The sequence below is a fragment of the Agelaius tricolor genome, unplaced genomic scaffold, assembly GCF_023055355.1.
Source record: "Agelaius tricolor isolate 1412-34295 unplaced genomic scaffold, bAgeTri1.0.p SCAF_3, whole genome shotgun sequence".
Lineage (NCBI taxonomy): Eukaryota > Metazoa > Chordata > Aves > Passeriformes > Icteridae > Agelaius > Agelaius tricolor.
In genome coordinates this window covers 55,502,904-55,517,436 of record NW_027269263.1, presented here as the reverse complement: position 1 = coordinate 55,517,436, position 14,533 = coordinate 55,502,904, and the positions used below count along the sequence as shown (strand labels likewise).

Genomic DNA, 14,533 nt, shown 5'->3' with positions numbered 1-14,533 from the left:
TTAGTCACTATGTACACTGTGCTTATGCTTGTGGTAGTAAGCTGAGAGCAAGTTTAACTCAGTCTACTAAATATCTTACAAACCATCAAGAAAACTTTATTCAAGTTATATACATGCTGAAGATAAAATATCAGTCCTAACTATTATTCTGTGGTATCCAATACAAGATTTCAAATATTTATAGATTCTCAAGTAACTGTACAGGTTGTCTACAAACTGTGGTATGAAACAAGAAAGTCTGTGTGATTTTAGCCTCTCTATATAAATATATATATATGTCTATATATAAATACATTTATATATACAGAGACACATAAAGACTAACAAGCTCATTTCAAAACCTGGAACATATCTATATGTAGTAAATCCTTCTTAAGGTATTTAAAAGCATCCTTCTGTCTTCATGCTCATCACACATTCATCTTCTCTGACATTGTGTTGCTGGATGATATTATACTTAGGAAGTTAAGTCTAAAATTTTGTTTCTGTTGGAATCTGTAGGGAATAAAAAAAAAAAAAAAATTCCACATTCTGTAAAGAATAGCCATGGTAGGTATCATCTGGTAAATGGTGTAAGTATTTGATCCCCTAAAGCATTGGGGTCTGACATTTCCTCCTTACAGGGTTGCCCCATGCTGATACTGCCCTTCTCTCTTTGTGCTGGAAGGCTGCATGTGTCCCTTCCTTATCTCTGTCTCCAGACTCCCCTTCTGCCTGAGACATTTAGATAAACTGGACTAATGTTGACTTCTCTGCCACAGGGCCATTCTACCAGTGACTTTATCATGGAGGAGCTGTGGTGGAAGGTGAGGATACCAGGTGAGGCAGGCTGGTGAGGCAGCCTTTGCCTGCCTCCCCTCTGCTCCGTGCACACCGCAAGGCTTGAGAGCTGACTCCATCCCTCTTACCCCAGTAAGGCTTTGCCCTAAGCCAATCCCATCAGTAAACTGTCTGGTGGCTTTCTGCCCTGGGCTGACATAAGAGCTCAGCTGTGAAGATGCTTTTGTTATCTGGCTAGCCATTGCCATGAGCAGCTCTTTTGGGCTGCACTGTCTACAGCTGGAGGAGGGCCATGGCCAGAGCCTTACTGTGCACTCGCGGCTGCGCAGTCCGTTCCTGGGGATGATGACAAAATCACTGCTTCTACCCTTCTCCTGCAACAAGCACAAGAAGTTGTGGGTTAGGAAATGGATTGCTTTTCTTTTTCTGTTTATCGTTTTTCACATTAAAGAAGGTCTTGATTTTTAAATCTCTGGAACATGCCTGGGATGTTGACATAGAAGAAAGGAAGCTCTCACTTGTCAGGCTTTTATGACCTCCACCGCATCTCTGGGTCAGTGCAGAAGATCTGGACCAGCTCAGTTAAGTGGGATTAGGCAGTTTCCACATGAGCAGCATTCTGGGTCTGGTACATTTCAACACATTCATTGTACACAGGATCCTTTCTTGCTCGTGATTTAAGAACACTCCCAGAAAGGCCATCACCACATCTGGCAGTACAATTTATCCACACTACTTTAGCGCTCCTTTTGAAGACAGACAGGGCTGGAAAGCCTATATGCAAGCAGCATAAAGTCTGCCTTTCAAGAGCCACTGCAGCAAATTGAGCAGTCTCTGCTGGGTGGGTGACCACAGAGGTGCATGGTGGATGGGCACTGTGCTCTTCCCAAAGAGATGACTTGAAGTCCACAGCCAGGCCAGCCACCAGTGGGGATTATTCACTCCTTTCACAAATGGTTTTCCACACACCTGAATCAGGAGCCACTCTTGTTCTTCAATTTGATTGGAGACCAGCTGAGTTTTAATGATTATCATTTTGAAAATAGAGACAGTGTAGCACACACAGCTATAGCTGTGCAGGGCACTGCTGGGAGCCTGGAAATACTGGAAAGACACTAAAGTAATGAAAGATGAAGACTGTAGTGTTACCTCAGCCAGCTTTAATTTGGGGGAGTTGGCTATGTCCTTCTTCAGCAAAATGTGTAAAACTGCATCATGAATGGTGAGGAAAAACATGGATGGCTTAATCTCTTCATCAAAAAATGCACTTCTCTCCAGTTTGTCCAGGAGGCCCTCTGTGAGTGAACAAAATCAAAGCACAAATGACCTGCAGGCCTTAAAAAGGAAGAAATTGTGTATCCTGAGCATGCCCACTGAGTGAACACGGGAGCTGCTGGTATAATGCAGTTTTATTTATTAAAGCAGATGGCTTTATGGATATCAAGAGGATGGAACATAAATGCCCATCAGTAGTTCCCTGCTCTATGCCAGGCAGGAAGGAATTTGAGCCCCTTTTCTTATTCAATGCCCAGCCCAGGGTGCATGATGGTGGGTCCAGCAGCCCAGAGCTGTACAACACAGCAGTGGCCATAGGCAAAAGGAGCCATCACACATGGTCCCAGCCTTTTGGGGACAGCAGGGGAAGGACAATTTCCCATTTAGTGGGACCTGTTTGCTATCCAAGACTGGAAGGTAAAACTGGGTGATCCTCCACAGCCATACTCAGTGGTCAGCAGGGGAGGCAGTGGGAAGAGGCATCTGTGGTGATGCCAAAGCAAAGGCCAGTACTCACCGTACGCCCCAGCAATGTAAATGTCAATGTCGAGCCGGACAAACTCTTTCAAAGTCTGTTAAACCAGAAGGAGGCACCATTTAGATTCTGCTGGGCTTGCTGATTGCCACTATAGTGATTAGCCACAGCAAATATACCAACCACTCTATGATTTTAAGATCTATGATGGTAAGTGGATCTAGACTCAAACTCTGTTGCACATAGAGGCAGGACAATCTCTTCACATGGCTGCAGACAGGGGTGGCCAAGCCTTTTGAAAAGAGGCAGTATTGAAAAGGTTTAGCTCACAGAGAAGTAGGTGATCTTTCATAAGTTGTATGGCTTTGTTGTCTCTACATGATACATGATGAAACTAAAAAAAAATTACTTCACAATCTTCTGGGGGAGATTTTTGTAACTGGGAAATTGAGCAGAACTAGAATTCCCACTGTCATGGTGGGTCTTTAGGTCCTATGGATCTGTGTCTCCAGACAGTTAACTGCAGCTGCTGCTATTGAAAATGTTGTACCTTTTGCTTTGTTCAAGGTCATCCAGGCAAGCAAAAGCAGGAGCAGAAATCCAATGTTTCAGCTCCAGCTGGGTGTTCAAAGCTATATTTCATATCTACATTTCTGCAAAGCTTCCCAAAATCTTACCAGGTGAAGAAAGGGTACCACAGCCAACACTTTAATTCCAAGACAATTTATATTGACTATTTAAACTATTTCCTAAACTTTTTCTATAGAAAATGCACATTCAAATTTACATAAACTCAATTTACATAAACTGGCCTTTAGTCCCTGTAGCAATGCCTTTAAGAAGCAGACTACAAACACAGAAAAGAATCATAGAATGGTTTTGGTTGGAAGGGACTTAAAGACCATCTTGTTCCAAACCCTGCCCTGGACAAGGACACTTTACACTGGAGCAGGTTGCTCAGAGCATCATCCAACTTGCCATTGAACAGTTTCAGGGATGGAGCATCCATAGCTTCTCTGGGCAACCTGTTCCAGTGTTTCACCACCCTCACAGTAAAAGATTTCTTCTAATCTGGACCTGCCCTCTTTCACTTTAAAGCCATTGCCTCTTGTCCTGTCACTGTATACCGCTGTAAAAATCCCTCTCCATGCTTTTTCATAGGCTCCCTTTAAGTATGGAAAGGCCATACTTAATGGTACAGCCTTCATAGCCTTCTCCTCTCTAGGCTGAACAACTCTCTCAGCCTCTCCTCACAGGAGAGATGCTCCAGCCCTCTGGTCCTTTCCATGGTTCTTGTCTGGACCTGTTCTAAGATGTCCATGTCCTTCCTGTGTTGATGACCCCACAGGTGGTCACCTACCCCAGGTGAGGTCTCATGAGAGAGGAGTAGAATCTCTCATGAGACTGGGGAAGAATCACCTGCTGGTCACACTTCTTTTTATGCAGCCCAGGATATGATTGGCTTTCTGGCCTGTGAGTGCACATTGCCAGGTCATGTCCAACTTTTCATCCATCAGTATCCCCATCTCCTCCTCTGAAGGACTGTTCTCAATCCATTGATTCCCCAGTCTGTATCAATACTGGGCATTGCCCTGATCCACCCGCAGCACCTTGCACTTGGCTTTGTTGAACTTCATGAGGTTCAGGTGGGCCCAATCCTGTCCAGGTCCCTCTGGGCACCATCCCTTTGCTCATGTGTATCCCTCAAGTGTAATTGCATTTGTAAGATTTTCTCTCATATGATCACTGTTTGTCTTGTGAATTGTGATTACCTTTCGGAGGACTGTCATGGCAGAAAAATCAAGGAAGGACACGGATGAGAAATCCAGAATGATGCTGTGGAGGTTGATCTGGGGCACGCTGATGCCAGGGGGGAGGTCAGTGCTCCAGTTGATCCGAATGGGCAAGTCTGTCATGATGGCGGGCTGGTCCAGCTCCTCTATCTTGTTGTTGTCCAACTCTTCCTCTGACTCATATGTAGAGTTAGCCATGCAAATCAAGCCCTTCTGTGTTGACATAGAAAAATGTCCTAATTAGTTCTCTTCTTCAATACCCAGCCAGCATAGTGGTACTTCTCACACAAGGGCAAGAGTAATGGCAACACACAACTGATCTTCCCATGAGACAGAGCAGGACCCACCTGGAAAGTTCTGTCTCTCCCTTGTCTGGAGAAATATGGAAATTATTTAATCATCATCATAATCACTTGATGATGGCTTTTTATTGTTTCCTGAAGCCGGTTGCCAGACACATTTTAATTCAGTAATTTTGGAACAAGGCAACAAAAGGCATGCAGGATTTGAGCTGGGAGAAAACTAGCTTTATCCTACCATTAATGCAGAAAGATATTCACTTCTCTGGGATCTGATCCTGCTATTTGTTGTCAAACAAAGCTCCAGTGGACACTCAGAAGCTCTGCCCATGGTAAATCTGTAGGTCTCTAACTGTGAGAGCCATTTAAAATCTTGGTTTTAAAATGTGTTTATGTCATGAAGTGGCAACTTGGGGAATAGTGTATCTAATTAAGAAGGAAGGCTATGAGGTCCTTCTTTGTCATGTAAAACAGGGAGCTTGGTTGCTTAACTCCCCCCTCACCCTAGGGGATTGTCTGACATACCGGTGTCACTTGCAGCTCTCCTTTCTTCAGCATCTTCCTAATCTTCCTCAGAGCTTTATTGCGTTTCCTCAGGACTCTCAGTGGGTTGAAGCCAACCTGCAAAACCAGCACTTTGAATAATTAAACAAAAAACCACCTCTGTGACACCAGGGGAAGGACAAAGCATCTAATAAGGTTTTTGTTACAGTCATGATGACCATAGTTTGAACCTGATGTTGTCTACCACTTTTCACAAATTCTAGCAAGAGCTCATTCCAGGTTGGAAGGATGTCGATGGGAATGGCTGCAAATGAGGCAGGGCTATCTGTACTGCTTTAGGACACCAGCATGGAGAGCATTATAGCAGTGACAGTGCTGTGCACAGGCCAGCAGCTCCAGCAGGCTGGCACAGTGCTGCCATCTCCTACTCATCTGCATTATGGGGTGGCCAAGATCTGAAAGCTCATGATTTGTATCTGCTTTGTGCCTCCTGACTGCAGCGTGGGTCATTCACCCACTCTTTTTCCTGAAGAAGAAAGCCAGATTTTATCATGTTGCCTGCATATGTCTCTTGAAACGCTGAGCTGGTTTTAAAGAATTAGATGGCAGGTAAATTAGGCTAATAATAAAATTAGGCTAAAATACTAAATTCCTGCAAGTCTTCTGCCTCATCCATCTAGTGTGTAGAGGAGAAAGGTGTTAGAAGTATCTGTATTTGTAGAGAAAGAGTGGTGTGAACATCTGCACTCAGAAAAAAAGCTTCAGGCTCTTCTGAGGTGAAAGCCAAGCACATGGAGAACCAAACGTGTCAGATTCCCTCATTCCTCTGCCAGTTTCAGTCCCTCATGTGAAGAGCAAACTGCTCATTACGAGTGCTCAGGGGAGTCACTGCTTATCAACTCCCCACTAAGAGCAGCAGGAAGGGGAGGTTATGGTGCAAGTTGTGTTTGGGCTGGGGATGGTGAGCCTCATTCACACAGTGGGGGCTCAGGGTCCTGCATCTCTGTGCTGGCTATGGAAACACTGGCTGCATTCACCAGTTTGTTATGAAAGATTTTAAGACCTCTTTGAGAGGATGATTCCATTTGGCATTCTTCTGACTGTTGTGGTTACATTCTTGGGGCAAGATGAGTAAGCTAGAACGTATTCTGTGTAAATAGTACAAGAGCAAAGAGAATAAAATAAAATAAATTTTCCTTTATATTATCTATGTTTACACTCCTTTGTTCTTGAAATATGTATTGTTATGGTATAAGTACACGTATGGTATAGACATTGCAATGGTGTAAGTTCAGCATGAGACAGGCAGTTCTCTTTCTCAGAGGTGTGTGCATACATGTTATATTACAGTAGTGGTAACAGTATAAAGAAAGTTCACCCTTGAACTGTGGAATATATAAACTGCATATATAGTAATTATTGGGAAACTGTATCCACCTTAAAGTGTCACACAATTCATATGTTCAGAACAGCCCCAGACACTTACAGCAGTGATGAGTTTCTCTCTGAAAAATTCAATATTAGCAAAGAAGATTGGAGAGGAGCATCTGAAAATCTTCACTCCCTCTGGCTCATAGATCTGTAAAATGAAGAAAAGTGTCAGTGGCAATGTCTGCTATAGAAGCACAAGTGCAGCAGGTGGTAAAAGAAATGAGACATTTCTTACATCAGTGTAATCCTTCCTGTTTCTGTAGATGTTACTTCTCCCAACATTGGCCAAAACAGTGCAGCTTGGACTGTGAACAAACACACAAACAATTATTTGTGTCCCACATTGAAACTTGGAAGATGCCAAGGATCAAATGAAACCATCTCAGATAGAGTGGCACGCTGAGGCAAGCCCCACATCCAAAGGTTTTATGCCTGTAAATTATTTTTCCATGCACAGTTTCTGGACAGACCAAAGCACAGACAGGGCTGTTACCCTTCCCTGTACAGAGGGAGAAAACTTATATAACAGGAGGCCCTGGGATACCATTGCCTTGAACTAGTACTCACATCTGGGAGCGGATCACCACAGTCAGCAGCTGGAATGCCACAGCTGTTGCTAGTCCAATGTCCAGGCCAAGAAAGATGGCAGCTAAGAAAGTCACCACCCATATAACCTGTAAGGACACAGTGGATGGCAACATTTTAAACATGCCAAGAACCTAATGGAAATCCAGCAGAAAGGCAAGATTAGAAGTGAATCAGAAATCTGCTAAAGTTGAGAGTTGTAAATGTGCAAATATAGGTCCTGTGAGTGTACACGACTGATAAATTACTAGATAATGCTGAATAACTTTTAGTCACAGAGTTCAAAGTATTTTAATGGGGCAGATAACTGTTTGATAGCTGGGAAAACTGAAGCCTGGGACAATTTGTGAGCCTAAATTTTCTGAGAGGTAACGAGTCTGCCCTCTAGCCACAAGCTTTACCATTTGGAGTAGACCCTTCAAGTCCCAGTTTTAATTTGTTTGTTGCTGTGTATCTTCCATATGACACATTGTGTGATTGTGAGAAATGTCCCTGAATGCTTAGTCAATGCAGTAGATACTTGGATATTTTCTGTCATTTAGGCATTTTCTGTAACTGTCTTCTCTATTTGATTTTATATAATGCACTATTTTAACAGATTTTGATGAAATGGATGAAAATGAAGTTAAGAGTGAGGATCGACTCCAAATAAATGGAACAAAATGGAAAACATTAAGAAGGGATATACAAGTAAAAAAGGCATGAAAATTTTGTACTTTCTGTTTAGTGAAGTGAAACAGGGATAAAAAAAAGAACATTTGTATGATAGATTACTTTTTCAGAGCATTTAACTTCTGGTGCTTGTGAAACTCAACTTACACAGTCATACTTGTCCTTTCTCCAGAGGATGCCTATTTCCTTGAACTGCATGAGCATTCCTTTCAAATTGCCAAGAGCCAAAGATGCAAGGACTGACTGTTAAAAAGACCAAAACACATGTTCCTTGTTTAAGTAAGCAAAGAAAATGTAAAACATTAGGAATTAAAAGATCATACAAATAGGGCCAAAGTGCAGCTGAAAGGCCAGGGAGCTGCTCTGCTCCCAGTGCATACTGCTGTTGGAACATCCAACACTGCACTACAGTTCAGTGCAGGTGTCTCACTGAGGCTGTAAATCTCACCTATTTTTGGCACCTGAAAGTTGGTTTTTGGTGTTTGGGTACTTGTGTTCCCTTTGAAGGACCAGATGTAGGGGTCCTTTCTGGCATAACATGGGAAGAAGAACTGAGCTTTTCAAACCTTTTTGGCTCCCACTGAAGTCTACGAACATTCAGTGTGCTCAGAGATTAGCCCTGTCTTTGGGAAGCAGGAGGAAGCATTAGATGAAACGAGTGAATACCTTCTGTAATGGTGCCAGGAGAAACCCAATGGCCAAGATCACAACCAAAACAATGACAGATGAGATAATGCCAGCAATCTGCATGAGAGAACAATTCCACAATGAATAAGTGCCCACAGGCATGATGGTTAGCTAGGAAAAAAGAGCTGTCTTTCATTAAATGCCATCATGACTTGTTGTCTTTTGTACCTGTGTTTTGCCTCCTGTGCTCTCCTGCACACCTGATCTTGACAGAGCAGTGCTGGAGGCAAATCCCTTGAATGATCCACCAACTATATTACCCAGCCCAAAAGCAATTAGCTCCTGAAATAAAAATAGAAGAGATTGTTTTTAAGAGCTGCTTTGTGACAGTTATTCACAAGGCAAAGCTTTCCTAAAATTACTTATTTCCCATTGATAAATGCAGTATCTTGATCTCTGTGTTATTGCCCACCTGGTTGCCATCTATTGGGTAGTCATGCTTGATGGAATACACTTTAGCCACGGAGAAGGCAACTGCAAACCCAACAATTGCGATGGAGATGGCATCACCAATACAGCTCTGGAGGATGCCTACATCAGGTGCAACAGGTGCATGAAACCTGAAAGACAAAAAACTCAACTCATGAAGGAGATGCCTAAGGGTCTTTTGCAGATCCTAGGGAGAATTCCTTTCTGAACTTCTTTTTTCCCCTTCTTTTTTTTTCCAGTGAACTGAAGTCTGAAGAAATGAGACTCATGAGCAGAAATAGCTGTTGCTCTGCAAGCTTCACCTACTAACACCCCTGGGGCTACAGAGACCACCCCAGACTCACTCTGCTGTCCTAGCAAATGTCTTCCTCCCTCTTTTTAACTTGACATGTGCCACCTGATTCTTTATGCCAAAATTCTAGCATAGCCAGATGAAGGCTAAATATTCTATATGTGGACAAATAATCTTTATGGGGATATAGCTCTGGATGGGCAGATATTGAGGTCTCTGGAGGATAATGGCGCTGAAGAGATGCTGATGGCTGGTCATGGGACCAGACAGGAGAATTGTGCAGGGTCCTGGCAGCTTCCCAGGGTTGGTGGTGGCTGATGAAGTGTGCATGCGCTGTGAGGGAAATGGAGGAGTTCAGGAGTGAGTAGTTCAATTAAAAGCACAAACATCAACTTCCTGCTCACCAGCTATCTCAGAAAGTGAAGTACACAATTATTTCATGTCTCAGTGTACTCCTTGATAAGTAGGAGATGTGCTCTAAGTGTAACTTTTGTGTACTGAAAGTGTATCATATCAGTGAGAGAAAAATGTTTATTTACCTACTGAAGAAGATGAAGCAGATAATTTTAATCAGAAACATAGCTGAACTCGTTCAACACTGCCGAACTAAAGAGAACGTCTTGCTCCACTGGTGAATTGTAAGTCACTTACCCTTCCTCTAGTTTTCCAACGACAGCGACATCAAATTTTTCTTCAAAGTTGACAAAATGGGAAATCAGTGCTGCTAAGATTGTCTGAAAGATAATAAACCACACCTCCATTAGGCACATTAAAGCAAGAGTGTGAAGAATCTATTAAACACAATTACCTTCTTTCTCTCACACACTGTCCAGCCTCATCACTAGTGGCAGAATTATGCCCCAAGTTTTCACATTCCTTCAGATGTCATTCCTGAATGACCTTACAGGTGTGGGTTTACATTCACAAATCACACAGATTGTAACAGAATATTTTACTAACAACAGAGATCATCCCACCCAGTAAACCAGGTATGTTCTAACAAGGTGCTGTAATGATTCAGGGGGAAAACAAGTGCTGCTTGAGTCTATACAACATCCTCCAGGATTTTAGGGGCTTGCTGCCCATGTAAAGCTTCCTCCACCCCTCTGCTGCTCAGAGTGGGCAACACCTCCTGTTGCTGGAGGGCAAAATAATTTTGTGTGTGGCCATAGATATCTAGGACTTTAGTGACTGCTTGCACGTATGGTGCAGAGGGGCCTCAGCTGTGAGACTGCAGCTGGCTGGTGTCAGAGCCAGTACTGTCCAAGGAAAAAATTCATAGTTTATAACATCACAGATATGTCAGTTAAGAACAGCTATGTGGAAGTAAAACATCTCACAATAGCTCCTGAATGCTGCAATTTTTTCTTTATGGGTAAAATGATAATGCATCATTTAGTGGATAAGAGGAGAAGAAATAGTTAAAACTCTGCTTCCCATGTCATAATATGGAGCAATTGCAAAATCAAAGGAAGTGACTCACCACAAGGAGTTCGATTGGGATGGGAGCCGGTAACTTTTCCTTGTATCGATCGTTCATTTCTTTTACCACGAACACGATAAGCAAGACAATCAGTGATGTGACAAGGTCAGCAACGTTTGCTTTTGTGATCTGGCTGAAAATGCTCTCCAGAGTCTGCAGGATCAGGAAGAGACATGTGGTGCTTTAAAAACACTTGTGCCCTGGCACAGTAGCACTATTCCTTCCGGAAGGACCTTGTATCTGGGCAGCTCTAAGGATTATGCTGTTCAGGATTTATGCCCTGTGGGATGATGTGGACTGCAATGCATGTGCCTCTGCCAAATGATAGAAGCATCTGCAAAAGACCTTTTCCTTTGCCACTAACTTGTGATCCTCTCCTCCAGATTTGCCCCTGAGGGAGGGCTGAAACAACAGGCAAGTCCTTGATAGGAAATGTGGGCAATGGCATTGCTGGGCAGGTGCCTTTCTCCATTCCTTCCTTCCTGTTCTTCTTGTCCCTCCTTTCTCATCCAACAGCCCTCACAGAGTCATATGCAAATTAAATATGTATAATATCAGCCCAGTAAAAATGAATAATTAAATCCTTAAGGCAGAGTTGAGTGCTTAATTGAAATACGCCAACACAAAATAGTAAATATTATCTAATTATCCTAATAGGGTGTAACTTAGTGCTTGGTAATAAATGTAAAGATTACCTAAATACTAATAACATATTCTCATTTTTCTCTTGTTTTTCCTCCTGCTTTGCATTTTTTTTTGCTGAGTTGTTATTACTGCCTTGTGATACACAGTCAGAAATATATCCCAGGTACATCAATAGCATTAGCAAATAATGAGCACCTAGCACTTACATAGATGATGCCAAATGGTATATTAAATCCAGGGACAGGTAACTGAAACATGAATTTCAGTTGAGATACCAACACATGGATAGCTGCAGCAGTTGTGAAACCACTGATTAATGATTGTGATAGATAAATAACGATGAATCCAAACTGGAAAATTCCCAGAAGCAACTGAAACACAAAATTAGCATATGTCAGTGGGATTAATTTGTGTTTTTAAGCAATCTTTGAAAGAAAGACAGTCATATTTAATGAAAGCAAAGATTTTCACCTAATCCCATCCATGCAGAGATTAAGGAATGTACCATCACCAGACTTGCAACAAAAGTTGATATATAGCAACAGAGGGCACACTACTAATATGAGTAACTGCTGCAGTAGTGAAAACCCATTCTTTTTATTTTACAGCTAAAATATACATCTTTATTTCTAGGGTTTCCAGTTCCTATATTTTCACATGATACAAGTGTTTCACGAAGCTGCAAATATATTAGTATGTTAGGAAAGGAGGAACTATAGGAATTCTTTATTAGGGAGTGAGGATAAGTGGATTTTTTTAAAAAACAAATCCAAATATTTTACTATTGCAAGGCAGAGCTTTTAATACCCTTGGTGCATCTGCATCATACACATTACTTTCACAGCTATTTTTTTCCTATCCAGTAGATTGTTTTTTGCTGTAGGTGTAGGTTGTAGCTGTGTAGGCTGTAGGCTCAGGCCTGAGCAAAACCAAGGGTTTCACAGCACATGAGTGCCTGGTCACTGGAGGGAAGAGATGTCTCCTAATAGTGAGCCAGGGTCAGCTACATGGGAAGTGGAAGAGGATTACTTTGGTGACTACAACAGCAGAAACCAGAGAGGAAGGTCAGGCCACCCTCCATCTATTCACACAGGTGTGCATACACACATACATTTACCAACCTGAACAACCCCAGAAAGGAAGGTTACAGATGCAGCCACCATCACCCTCTCATCATTTATTGCTGAGATATTTGTGGAATTGCCATTTCCAGTGCTGTCATCGGGGACCAGCCTGGTGACGACTCCTCCCACCATGAGGCTCAGGACAGGGAAGGGACCTGAGCAGCACAAGGCACTTGGTTAAAAGATCTGAAGAGGCAGCATGTAGCTCTTCATCAGTGAGGAGAGTAGGTGATGTGCCTGAACTTACCCACTGAGATATGTCTCGATGTGCCAAAGATAAAATAGACCAGGACAGGGAAGAATGCTGCATAGAGTCCATAACTGGGGGGGACATTCACCAGCAAAGCAAAGGCCAGGCCTGCAAAGACAGAGGCCCAGGGAAGGTGATGTGTGTGTTGCAGGCCGAAGCCAGCAGGGCCTTGGCAGCTGGCTTAGCAGGCTGTGTCAGGACACACATTTCCCCCAGGTACCTTGCAGCACAGCCACCAGTCCTGTGTTGATGCCAGAGATGATGTCACTCAGGACCCACTCTCTGAAGTGGTACGCTGGCAGCCACGAAACGACTGGAAACAAACGCAAAGCAATTTTTTTGGCCCTTTGTGGGGAGCAGCTGCAAAGGCACAAGGGAACAAAATTTTGTCAGTGAACAGCTTGGCTGAATTGCAGCCTGTTTCAGAGAGGTGAGGAAAGGGGAAGGATTCAGGTTCTGGATGCCAGAAGTCAAAATCTCACCCTGATCAATCACAGCCCTGATCAACCTGCACTGCCATCTGTGCTTCAAGGTATATCCAGAGGCCTTCAGAGGTCCTTTCCAAACCAAATTCCCATAGAACCCTAGAATGGCTTGGGTTGGAAAGGAGCCTCTGTGGCCATCTAATCCAAACCCCCACCCTAATAAGCAGGCATGCCACCCACTGGATCAGGTTTCTCAAAGCCCTGTCCAATCAAAACTTAAACATTTCCAGGGAGAGGGGATCCACCATGTCTCTGGGCAACCTGTGCCAGTACCTCACCACCCTCATCATAAAAAAATTATTCTTGATATCCAGTCCAAATATACTTTCTTTTAGTTTAAATTCATCATCCCATGTCCCATCTTTTTACCATGTCATCCCATGCTGCAACAGGCCATGGTAAAAAGTCTGAGTATGTCTTTCTTATAAGACCCCTTTAAGTACTGAAAGGGTTCAGTAAGGTCTTCCTAGAGTCTGTGCTGCTGAGGGCCCAGAAAAAGAGAAGCTACCTTAGATACAGCTGTAGGAAGACTTCTAAGGGTAACAGCAGTCAAAATCCATTAGAAAAATCTGGCATTGAATTTAGTTAATGAATTTTCACTTGCTATGTTGGAATGGGAGATGGACACTGTCAAGATGGAGTGCAAGAGCAGTCAAGACTGTTTATTAGATCTAATTTGAAAAAAAAATCTTCTTACCTAAAATAGAGTTTCAGGTGATCCCAAAAGGTTTTATGGTATCTGTGCAATTTCTCATGCTCTTCATTGAATGTTTTCTCCGAGTATACAGGTCTGGCTATAACATAATGGTTACCCACAGGTTCAACCATTTCTCCTGAAATGTCAGGATAGGATAGTTACTTGTGTCTGCTCCTCTCTGCTCCAGGCACTTAAAAACCTGAAATGAAGAACAGGGTTAGCTCCTTATGTACTGTGGGTAGCCATAGCATAGCTGAGTGAGCTCCAAACTGAGCGTTACCACCTTTGAAGATCAAAAGAGGGATGGTTGAGACACCCGCTTCACTTTGCCAAGGTGATCTCCTGCCCTGCTCCTCCTCCCACTGCAGAGCAGTGTTTCACTGGAGCATGAAGTATTTCTTTCTAAAGATGCAGCCAAAAAGTGGACAAGATGGTTTCTGAGTTAATTTATCTCTCACTCAGCCACGTACAATCAAAAACTTCCTCCCTCAAAGGAAATTAATTTCCTAAAGAACAAACAAGCAGATCCCAAGCAGTTTCTCTTTGTGGCACTGCTGGGAGGGCAGGGAGCTCACTGTAACCCACACATGAGGGGAAAGACAGAGCCCAGGCAGGGCTCAGCCATCC

General features: G+C 43.0%; 1 protein-coding gene across 1 annotated transcript; it reads right to left on the bottom strand.

The window, feature by feature from the left end:
* Positions 1–290: 290 nt before the first annotated feature.
* SLC26A3 (solute carrier family 26 member 3) lies at positions 291–14,037 on the bottom strand. The gene is made up of 20 exons (XM_071424329.1): positions 13,907–14,037; positions 12,945–13,084; positions 12,722–12,832; positions 12,472–12,629; positions 11,557–11,721; positions 10,706–10,858; positions 9,874–9,956; positions 8,914–9,061; positions 8,670–8,783; positions 8,481–8,558; positions 7,962–8,057; positions 7,125–7,231; positions 6,793–6,862; positions 6,613–6,705; positions 5,148–5,243; positions 4,303–4,536; positions 2,573–2,627; positions 1,930–2,075; positions 1,089–1,154; positions 291–495 (listed from the first exon to the last, which is right to left on the bottom strand). Exons 1-20 carry the CDS (start codon positions 14,035–14,037, stop codon positions 472–474), a joined length of 2,268 nt encoding a protein of 755 aa, XP_071280430.1. The 3' UTR covers positions 291–471.
* Between the last annotated feature and the right edge of the window lie 496 nt (positions 14,038–14,533).

Bases quoted from the DNA above. Each gene is read 5' to 3' on its own strand.
- SLC26A3 (XM_071424329.1), bottom strand. From the start codon at position 14,037: ATGGTTGAACCTGTGGGTAACCATTATGTTATAGCCAGACCTGTATAC. The intron at 5,244-6,612 runs GTAAGTGTCTGG...CTGGTTTTGCAG, and splicing joins GAGAGAAACTCATCACTGCT to GTTGGCTTCAACCCACTGAG. The intron at 2,628-4,302 runs GTAATCACAATT...CTGGTTTAACAG, and splicing joins CCATGACAGTCCTCCGAAAG to ACTTTGAAAGAGTTTGTCCG.